General features: G+C 36.9%; 1 protein-coding gene across 1 annotated transcript; it reads right to left on the bottom strand.

The window, feature by feature from the left end:
• Positions 1 to 10,346: 10,346 nt before the first annotated feature.
• Positions 10,347 to 11,620, bottom strand: LOC123673785. The gene is made up of 2 exons (XM_045608467.1): positions 10,907 to 11,620; positions 10,347 to 10,517 (listed from the first exon to the last, which is right to left on the bottom strand). The coding sequence occupies exons 1-2, from the start codon at positions 11,618 to 11,620 to the stop codon at positions 10,503 to 10,505; spliced, it is 729 nt and encodes a 242-aa protein (XP_045464423.1). The 3' UTR covers positions 10,347 to 10,502.
• Between the last annotated feature and the right edge of the window lie 381 nt (positions 11,621 to 12,001).

Here is a 12,001-nt window from a genome sequence, read left to right as displayed (position 1 = left end):
AGTCACTAACCACTGGGGCCAGATCTGGCCGATGGAGCTTGGTGTTGAAGCAGATGGATGTGCATTCGTTCAATTTAGCCATGGTTTTCATGGATTTGTGACAAGAACCATTATGGCCAAAGTCAAGTATATTTTACCAAGCTACTTAATTTTTAGCAGTTTTATTTCGTGGTGGGGACATCAAAATGATGAAATGAGAAGGAACCTAGCAAAAACACTTTTATTCATTAAACCTATTGTTTGTAGATAAAATCATAGACATAGTCAAGAGTGACCATCACGTAAGCACTTTTTTGATTGCCCAAGAGCTAAAGATTGCACAAAAAACCGTTTGGAACACTTGCATAAGGACCTCAATATGAGGCTCGAAGTAAGGATAACAATAACAATAACAATAATATGTTTATTCAACATAAATAAACATGGTGAGTTACAGAGGTTTTCAATTGTAAAATTAACTACCTGTGCGTAACTAGGATACCACACGAGTTAAAGCAAAAAAAAACCACATGGACCAAATTTCCATATGAGAATAGCTGCTGAATCGCAACAAAATCGACCCATTTTTGAAGCGGTTCCTGACTGGTGGTGACGCCAAAGTCAAGCGAAAACGGTCGTGGTAGAAACGCAGTGAGCCGGCGGAAACGGTGGCCAAGCCTGGATTGACGGCTATGAGCAGCTCTCTTACGGCACAACTGTTAACTCGGAACTGCACTATCAACAATTGGACCGTCTGAAGGTAGCAATGCCCCAGAAATGGCCAGCTGGGGCCGATAGGAGAGGAATTGTGTTCCATCAGGATAACGTCAGGCAACACACATCGATAGTGACTCGCCGGAAGCTCCAGGAGCTTGGTTGGGAGATTCTTATGGATCCACCTTATAGTCCGGACCTGGCACTAAGTGATTACCATCTGTTCCTGCCCATGGCAAACAATTTTGCTGGTGAAAAATTTGCTCCAACAGAGGCTTGTGAAATTCGACTGTCTCAATCTTTTGCAAATAGGAACGAGGGCTTCTATGTGAAAGGCATCTTGATATTACCTTCAAAAGGATGCATATTCGACCGAAACCGGATCATTCTATCTATAGTAATTGAAGCCTTGTTTTTCATACAAAAATAATTGATATCTTTTTACAACACAGATAACTTTTCTCTCAGAATAAAGAGAAATATTCTCGAAGGTGATTTCCTGGAAGAAAAAATTGTGTCTGAGAACAGTGAGAACAATTGAGTCCGAGCATAAAACTATTGAATGATCTTCCTAATTATAATTTTTGTTATATATGACAACACCTCAAGGAGTAATTCCTAAGAAGAGAAACGTTAAAAACAACGCTTTACCTAATATAATGTATAAAGGGTTAACTTTTTGCACGATCGTAGTAAAACTTACCTTCCAACATTTCATAAGGAATTGCAGAATGCACATCCCTTGCGAATACATAACATTTAGGAACATGCATAAGCGAAGCCCGTGGCTCGACCACAGAGCATCATAAAGCTCCGGAGTTATGGTGGCTGGTGTGCGAAGGAATGGCGAACTGTCACCTTCTCGTATTAATATTATCGCAAATGACTAATGTCAGTCTCAGTTGGAAGCCCATATTTCACCGCCCCCTGGCGAAATACAAGTACGAAAGTGTTTGCAGCCAGGACTTCTTTAACATAACCAGTTTCATATATGGCGTCCATGAATAATATATCTCTTCCGAACGTGGTAATCCCATTTGTATTTATTTCTTGGTGGATATATTGCGAGGAAGACATGTTTTCGTGTATCCTTATCGAGCGGAACATTCAGGGAGTTATGTCTGACATAACGGAAAATATTTGCAAAAATCTGACTTGTTACGAGGTTGTTTTAGTGAAACATGATTGATGGTTCTCCGAACTGATCCCTCTATCATTTCGTCGAAATATTTGTATTTTCAGAATTCTGAGCAGGGAGTGGTCCCAAACGATTAGCTTTGACTAGATGATGATGATCTTGTACAGGGTGGGCAAATAAGCGAGGTAAGCGGCTATATCTCTGGATCCACTTATCGTAGAGACTTGCGGTAAAAATTTTTATCACTAAAGTATACAAGAAAACACACTGGAAATTGTTTTGAAGTTCATACCTCTGCCGCTAGGGGGCGTAATAGCTACCGTCGAGTAGAAAAATGAATTTTACTCGAAAATGTTTCATATGAAGTGGACAAAAAAATATCATCACTGTAATCCTTGGAAAATTCTCTATGTTTTTGAATTGTCACTTTCGATTTTTCGACATCAAATAAGGGTAGGTGAAAGGGAGAAATCTGACTGATTGAAACGCCTGTAACTTCAGTTTGGCTCAACATTTTTGAGCAAATTAGATCTCGTCTGAAAGATAATATCTTGCTGATTGAGGACAAAATAAAGTCATGATAAATTTGCTTATGCTGCTTTCGATAGGGGGCGCTAAATCAGAAGTTCATTGTTTTGTTCATTTTAATCCGAAAGTTCAAATGTAATGGTAGGATTTTTTTAACATGAAAGATGCATTTGCCTCCAAATATTGAAATCAGAAACAAATCTAGTTGAAATTAATATAGAACAGAATCCTAAGTCTGAGGAATACATTTATGGCACCAAATTCATTTTAAATGATAAATGTTCGCAGTCAATGAAATTATTTAATAATAATAATAATTATTATTATTTGCTTTTGGAAGTCTCCTGACAATAGGTCATTTCAGAGATGGAGAAAAAATAGTAATTTATGAGTCTACAATATTAATTTTGTGAAATCGGTGTGTTTCTCAGTGTTTCTTCTAGAAAATTTTTCCAGAGGGGAATGATTCAAAGTCACTAGCACAGCTCTGTGGAGGCACTGCCACCTCGGAAACGTACCTAAAAGAAAGAGAAGAAGAAGAGAAAAGTGTTTCTCTTTCAATTTTTTCTTTCTCCTGTAACTATATGTAAATTTGCCTATACCACAGAAAGGTTTCGGGCCAATGAAAGGAGCTTGAGCTACTTTTCTGGCAAGTGTATTGGCCTCTTCATTCATTTTAATTCCCTAGTGACCAAAAATCCAGACTAAAAGAACTCATTCTTGTCTATTTCGTTGAGTTTTCTTTGGCACTCCAATACCATCTTAGAATCGATGATATGTGAGCTCAGTGCTTCGATTGCAGTTTTAGAAACAGAAAAAATTCTTGAAAACCTTTAGCTCTCTGTTAAAGAATACTCTCATCTACATAGCTTTTCGAATTACTATTTTAATATGCTGAATAAAATTCACTTTGTGATCGAGGTGTATTCCCAATTCTTTCCTAATTAAATATAAATTAAATTTTGCATTCTCCAGAGTGAATCGGAGATTTTTTTATGAATTCACATCACAGAGCACTTTTCAATATTGAAATGTACTTCATATTTCCTACACCATCTGCTGATTTTTTCAATATCATCTGTACTTCATATGACCTTGAATAATTTGAGATTGTCTGTGAAGGGGAGGAATAGACGATGCTTAACGTATTTTCCTTTATCGTTAACAAATTAATTCGAATAAAAGACATACACGAATCCTCGAATCTTCATTAGTCGTAACTCATTCAGCCGACATATCTAAACAGCGTCGCCATGCGAAAAATCTAATCTAAAATAATATCCCATTAACATTTCTGCAATTATGAGCACGGGAATATCCATTCTCAGTCCACCCATTCATCCCGTAGCAAATTGCAGGGGATATAATCTCCAATTAAAATCTCTCAGGCTCGGAGTCAAGTTCACCTCACCTGTTAATAAATCCAAATATTTAAATTGCTCCATAGAACAGCAGCAGAACGAGGGAAAAAGCACACGCGCCTGATTTCCCGAATACGCCCCCTATATATAAGAAAGAACACTGAATTTACCTGAACCGGTCCGTTGTGTTGTTCCACACGTTATAGAGTAGATTTATTATGCCTTGTTTTGGCTTGAAATATAACCGTAACCTACAGTCTTGTGTAGAATCTGGTTAGTAGTTGGACTGGGATTGGACCACCTGAACCTTAAGACGAATGAGACTTGTATCATTCGTCTAAAGGTTCAGGTACATCAAGATTAGTTATAAAGAGTGTTTTTTTTTAGAGCTATAGAACTTTACATTGCAATAAAACAACGATGGATTATTCGATTGACATGAATTTAATGTATCAGCAAAAAAATCTTGTGGCATTCATTTTAAATATGATTTTTGGCATATGACCGCCACGGCTGGCTCGGATGTAGTCCAATCTGGACGTCCAATTTTCGATGACTTTTTCCAACATTTGTGACCGTATATCGGCAATAACACGGCGAATGTTGTCTTCCAAATGGTCAAGGGTTTGTGACTTATCCACATAGACCAATGACTTCACATAGCCCCACAGAAAGTAGTCTAGCGGTGTTAAATCACAAGATCTTGGAGGCCAATTCACAGCTCCAAAACGTGAAAATAGGCGGTCACCAAACGTGTCTCTCAATAAATCGATTGTGGCACGAGCTGTGTGACATGTTGCGCCGTCTTGTTGGAACCACAGCTCCTGGACATCATGGTTGTTCAATTCAGGAATGAAAAAGTTAGTAATCATGGCTCTATACTGATCACCATTGACTGTAACGTTCTGGCCATCATCGTTTTTGAAGAAGTACGGACCAATTATTCCACCAGCCCATAAAACGCACCAAACAGTCAGTTTTTCTGGATGTTACGGTGTTTCGACATACACTTGAGGATTAGCTTCACTCCAAATGCGGCAGTTTTGTTTGTTGACGTAGCCATTCAACCAGAAGTGCGCTTCATCGCTAAACAAAATAAAATGGACATAGTGCGCGATACGTATTCCGCACAGAACCATTATTTTCGAAATGAAATTGCACTATTTGCAAGAATTGTTCAGGCGTGAATCTATTCATGATGAATTACCAAACCAAACTGAAAATGAATCACTTGACAGCTGTCAAATCGGTCGCCATCTTGAACAGTAATGCCAACTTAAAGTTATATACCTCGAAAAAAAACACCCGTTAATATTCATTTTTGGCCACCATCTTTTGTTTTCGAGTCGAAATTGAAAAAATGGCGATATCGAAAAACATTTATATCTCCGCTAATACTGAGGATAGAACTCTGAAATTAAAATATTATATAGGCAATTTTTTACGTAGAATCCAGTGGCCAGTTCGTCTTTGTAACAAGGTATTTAAATACGAAGTATGAATCAAAGTTAGGTTTTTTCAGATGGGAACATTAGATTTCTGTGACATTTTTCGATTGCTTAATTTTTCCTGATTTCAACTGTTGATGGGACATACAGCCGCAAATATGTGAATTGGTGATTGAAAATTTCATGAAAAGGATATGGTGCTGCAACCGTTGCCGTAGCGGCCTTTTGGATTATATCGTTTTTCATTATTAATGGCATACCTTCCTCTTTACAATGACATAAACATCCATTGATTTCTCTTAGAATGTACTCATAATATCAAAATGGAAAATCCTTTTAAATGAATAATATCTCGAAAAAAAAACGTATGCGCTCTAAATACTGCGGAAATTCTGTCGTGTCTCCTCATTATATTCCACAAAACATTCACCACCTATTATTCCTAACATGGTTACGAGATATTTTAACAGTTTATACCTACAATTTATGAACACCGTGTATTTTGGATTTTGCCAACTAACTAGCAACCAGATACCATCAACTCCGTTTGCCCAGATGACGATCACCGCTTTTTTTTTATCTTCCCAGAAACTCACGGTAATTTAGCATGTAAACAAAATTTGCATTGCACGTTGGACATCCTCGTTGGGCAAGACAAGATGCTATCGAATTCCCTCGCATCATTGACTAAATGTGTTGAAACCACTAGAGACCTACGCACTCCAGGAAAGTTCTGTTGAATTCGCTCTAACAAGCAGCATAATCATAAATGGGAAAGGTCAAGGCAGTTATCTCCGTGTTCAAGATTAAGATACATATATTAGAGAAGCCCCATGCAGAGAAAAAATCCGATGTAGTTTCTTGGAGATATACCTACATGTATGTTAGTAGACATCGTTATTCTTGTGATTCATCAATAGAGAATCAAACATTTGTAGAATCGAAGGAATAATAAAGGGTTTCCCAATAAGAGGTTTTTTTTTATATTGAAAGAACGTGTATATTTCAAGATAAATTAATGGATGTTGATTTCATTGTAGGTAAAATCGTTTATTATATGGGTCAACCCAACACTTCACTCAACAAGTTCTGGGCATAATCAGTAAAAAAACTTTTTTTTTATTACGTCAACAAAGGTAACTTCAAGATAGTGATATATGCGGGGACTTCAACGCTCCTGCAATTTTACAATACCCTTTCTTTATAAAGATTCTTCTTTGATTTCGAAATAGGCTTCAACTTGACAATAAATTCTTCATTAGAGCAAAAGTCGACATACCACCTTTTAAACATTGTTGTCATTGGAGCAGTCTGAATAACAACTATTTATCACTACAACACTCCTGAATCAACGAAAGCCTCAGGTGTGTGGACAGCAATTGGTGAAAGCCGTCTAAAGCTACCAAAATCTCAAACATCAGTTATTCAAGGTTATGACATCCGTATTTTTGGATGTTCATGGTATATAATTTATTCGCTATATTGACAAAGAATAAACCATCAACATCAAATGTTATATAACAATATTAGATCGATTGAGAGCAAATATTAAGAAAAAATGTCGTTAAATGCAGAAGAAAAATTCTTTTTATCACAAATTGATGAAAACCATGGTCTAATTGAACAAATTGTGCTTCCAACTGCTTGACTACCTAGGTTATTCCCCAGATCTGGGCGCCAGATATTACTGGCTTTTTGTAGACCTCATAAGAAAGCACTGGGGGAAGAAATTCGGCTGTAAATGAAGAATTTGTGGCGGCTTCTCATAAAGCTCCACATAGCAACAATAAACACAGCACCTGGTGGCCTAGAGGTTAAGAGTGTAGACTCTCTCACCGAGATGCGACAAGGTGCCGGGTTCGAGTCCCGGCGGCTCCCGATAATAATAAATTCTCCAAGCGTCTGTGACACGGCATACACAAATATACCAAAGTCACACTGATGAGTCCGGTGTGTGTGCCAGGGACGAAACGCATAAGTAGGCATATAATAATAATAATAATATATACTTTATTTCCAACAATACTTTTCATAACAATAATCATACAAAAATACATTATATATAAACAGCTGTTGGAAATTGGTGAGAATATCGAAGAGAGTTTTGAAACAAAACTCCCACCGGTTTTCAATTCCGACCAAACAAAAAAAAAATAGTAAAATAACTAGTCTACAATACCAAATTGGGAAAAATATATCCAACGAAAATAATCCCTGTAACAATCTTTCATTATAAACATTTCATGGGGAGGTGCATAAAATGAAAACTCAACAGTCCAGTACAACCCTGATAATCAAAAATAAAGTAAAATGAAGTGTAATGGGAATAATCTATATCTTATAATTGAAATAAAACAAACAAAAATAAATAAGTAAATATGTATATAAATATATGGATATCTAAACATGGTGAAAAAATCTTACATAATCTGCTTTGAAACGATGAATGGATGTGCTCTTCAGGAAATTTGGCAAGTTGTTGTATACCTTAGATATTTTATATGAAAACCCCTTTTTGAAAAATTGAGTACGATGTGACGGAATCATCACCACCCCTCTATGTCTCAGGTTCAAATTATGAACGTCAGTCCTAAATGTTATCTTGTTATATAGATATGCAGGGGTTTTATTGAGTACTACCTTATGGAACATGCACGCACAGTGGAGCTTTCTGCGAGCATCCATGTCCAACCAGCCAATCTCTTTTATTCTATGAGAGATCCGTTCTCGTCTTCTGATACCATAAATAAAACGAAGACACGAATTTTGAACCATTTGAATTCTTTTTACATTTCTATATGATAAAAATGAGCCATATAATACGTCGCAAAAGTTGAATTGAGATAACACTAATGTATCACATAAGAGAGTCTTCGTTTTGGTAGTAAGAAAGTGTCTATTCCTATAAATCAACTTCAACGCACTGAAAGAACGTCGGAGCAATAGTTTCACATGATCATCAAATGAGAGACGATCATCGAGCATCACACCAAGGTTTCTAGCCACATGAACAAATTCCAAACGATCACCATCAATAAATAAATCAAGGCAGGGAAGACTCGTTCGAAGATGGTTTGGTGCAAATAACATTGCCTTTGATTTTTTGGCATTCAAGTATAAAGAATGGTTCCTAGCAAATTGATGTATTGAAGATAGGTCATCATTGATTTTCTCAACTGCACATTGAAAATCAGAGACCGGAAAGGAGAAGTATAACTGGGTATCATCAGCATAAAGGTGAACTTTACAGGATTTTAAAAGTGATGGCAACCTCGCAGTGTAAAGAGAATAGAGCAGGGGCCCCAAGATGCTACCCTGGGGCACGCCAGAAGTGATTGGTAGTGGTGCAGAGGTCGTGCCATCGAACGAAACAAGCTGAGATCTATTGAATAGATACTGAAAAATCAACGAAAGTGAACCAGAACCGAAACCTGTATACCGCAGAACAGAAAGTAATGTCTGATGATTTATAGAATCGAACGCTTTAGAGTAATCTAATAAAATCAAGATGGTTACATGGTTTTTATCTAGAGCAGAAACGATATCATCTACAACATGCAAAAGCGCAGTCTCACAACTATGCCGTGGGCGAAATGCAGATTGAACAACCGGAATCAAAGAAAATTTGTTGATGAATTCATTTATTTGATCCTTCAGGATCTTCTCGAGGAGCTTGGATAGAACACAAAGAACACTGATCGGACGCAGATCACCCTTATGTTTGGGAACTTTCACCTTAGGAATAGGAGTTACCAAAGCCTTCCTCCACTCAGATGGAAATACAGACTTTTCAATACAAAAGTTGATTATATGAGATACATAAGGAATGATATGGGGATAACAATATTCGAGCATTCTGTAACTCAAACCATCAGAACCGGCTGAACTGCCCCTCAAACTCCTAAAGGCTTTATCAATGATATCTTGAGATACACAGTAGAAAGAAAACTGTTCATCATCCAATACCCTACAGTTACCGTTGTAAAATGCTAGTGTATCAAGATCAGGATCCAATCTTGGCACAGACTTCACAAAGTAGTCGTTAATATCATCTGCGTCCGCCAAGTAGTTAGGAATCCCAGTAGTTCTTCCCACCACACCAAGCCGCCTCAACCGGGTCCAAACATTTCCACCGCCTGCACCCACCCCATGCGCACCATTCAAATATGCTCGCTTTTCCGCCTTAATAACCCGAGCTGTGAAATTTCTTAAGTTCTTGTACTCATCATAGTCAATCGGGCTCCTTGAACATTTCCACTTTACTCTTGCTTCATCGCGAATGGACATTAATAATCTGGTGTTTGAAGTTAACCAGGGTGAAAACTTTTTTCGAGATCTTACTTTTTTAAACGGTGCATGAACTTCGAATAGACATAATATATGTTTAGTGAAGAAGTCAACCTTGGTATCAACATCATTGAAATAAAACAGCTTATGAAACGGAACAGCGAAAAAATCCGACAAGAACAAGTCTATATCAAAATTTCTGAAGTCCCGTATTATTTTGAAAGTCTCCTTATCCGAAATTGGGCGCAGATTGAGGTTACAAAAAATCAATTCATGATCAGAAACATTGTCAGCATTCATTGTGTCCCAATCAGCAACTAGATCAGTATTTGTAGTTAAAATGAGATCTATTGCAGTCGCAGAACTTCGGGTCAGCCGAGTCGGCTTATCCACTATTTGCCTTATAGAATAAGCATCGCACATTTCAGAAAATCTGGCACAACTTCCGCTGGCCAAATCGAGTACATCTATGTTAAAATCGCCTAAACAGAATAATTCATCACAGACTGGCAAATATTGTGAAAAATCCATCTCAAGGCCATCAATGAAGTCAGCCACGCTGGTACTCGGTGGTCTATAAGCAACCCCTACCACAACACACAATCCATTTAATTTAACATTTACCCATAGTCTTTCACCAACACTCAAATTTGGAACAATTTTACAACACAAATTCTCCCTCGAATAGAAAGCTACCCCTCCTCCCCGGGACCCACGATCCTTTCTCAACAAGACATAACCATCAATGTGTAAATCAGCATCATCAACATCTTCATTCAGCCACGTTTCTGTTAGAGCTAATATTGTGAAGTTATGTTGATTCAAGAGATCTCTAACATCATCGAAGCTAGGAAGCAAAGAACGGCAATTCAGATGCGCAAAAACGTACCGCATAGTTTTATTAAAAATTTAAATCAATGTAAATAAAACAAAAACATCGAAAGAAAAAAAAAATAAAAACGAAACTTACCAAGGTTGTACTTAAGGACAGAAAAAAAAATCCTCTATTTTCAATCCTCTAAGAGCTCTATAAAGCAAATTATCAGGCTAATAGGATTTACTCTGAAAACAATAATATATCCACATATACAAGTTTATACTCAAGATATTCTGAGGAAAGACAATTTTCTTACATATACCCAGAGAAAAAAAAACAAGACTGCTCCCTCAACCTCACTTCCACCTATCCCACCTTTTCAATACTAACAACCAGAAATATTTTGTGAACAGAGAATATTCCCTATTTTAAAACAAGAAAAAAAAAATGAATGAACAAAAAATGAACAATAAATAATAAAATATAATAACAACAATAAAAAAAATAATATAAAGTATGCAGCAAGGCCCCTTAATTACTTTAGGTATGAGTATGTACCATTTGCAAGCCGATCCTCGACATAATCATAACATTATCCACCCTTTTGACTAACAGATGTTTGAGATCTAGTTACCTTCTTCGAATTTGGTTGTGTATTCCTCAAATTTAACTCCTTCAATTGATCCATGAACTGAACTTTAACAACCTTTCCATTCTTCATTCTCACAAAAATATTACAATCAGAGGTCCAAGTATTTGGCACACCAAACGTCAGTCTAGCCTCCTTGAAGACCATCAAACGAATCCTTGAAAGTGACTCAGTAATCATAACCTTGGTACCCTTCAAGTTTTTCTTAAATTTCCATATCTCCCGTTTCGAATTATACATTACGAACCTAACAATAATAGGTCGATTTCTATGTTCATCGCTCTTTTGCCTACCCAATCGGTGACACCAATCGATCAAGTGATCTTTAGCCTCCCAATTTGGGATTTTCAATTTCTCAATTTCATCTAAGATCTTATCTTTCAGCTCATCAACATTTTCATTTTCAGTCTCTACAATCCCATGAAATAAGAGGCAATTTTTTCTAGAATAGTTTTCGAGATTATCTATCTGTTTAGAATTATTTTCAACCATTCTTTTTAAATTCTCCACAAACAACAGTGTATCTGATCTAAACTTACTGAACTGTTCAGATATTGTCTCCAGAGATGATTTTCCTGTAGAATTGGATCGCGATTTATTCATTTTTATCGCCTCGTCCAGACGAACATTGAAATCAGAAATCGCCTGATTAATATGTTCCGACTTCAATAACAACAAGTTATAATCGTTGCTCGCCATATTTGTTTACAAACAAAACAAACACCAAATATAGTTATTTATTCAGAACAAACCGCCGAATCACACTCAGATCGATCACTGCACAGTGGCAAATAACAACAAATTGCAGTTTATAATTTCTTGGCGAATTTTTATACAAGAATTTCCAATTTTTAGAGGACCGACCGAATAACACTTCAGGCGTACATGCGTACAGGAAAATAGTGAAGTGTGAAGTGTGAAGTGCTACAAATTGATTGCCGAGGTTGAAGCCTTATCTCGAAAGCAAAGAGTGAAGACAAATCTTTGGAGAAAAAATGTATTGAAAAGTTGAAGGGGACTATGTAAACGCATAAAATGAAATAGCTGTGCCAGATTTCAACCAAGTCTTCTTCTTCTACT

Source organism: Harmonia axyridis, chromosome 2, assembly GCF_914767665.1.
Source record: "Harmonia axyridis chromosome 2, icHarAxyr1.1, whole genome shotgun sequence".
Taxonomy (NCBI): Eukaryota; Metazoa; Arthropoda; class Insecta; order Coleoptera; family Coccinellidae; genus Harmonia; species Harmonia axyridis.
The sequence above is the reverse complement of the archived record's forward strand: the minus strand, read 5'-3'. Positions and strand labels throughout refer to the sequence as shown.

Bases quoted from the DNA above. Each gene is read 5' to 3' on its own strand.
- LOC123673785 (XM_045608467.1), bottom strand. From the start codon at position 11,620: ATGGCGAGCAACGATTATAACTTGTTGTTATTGAAGTCGGAACATATT.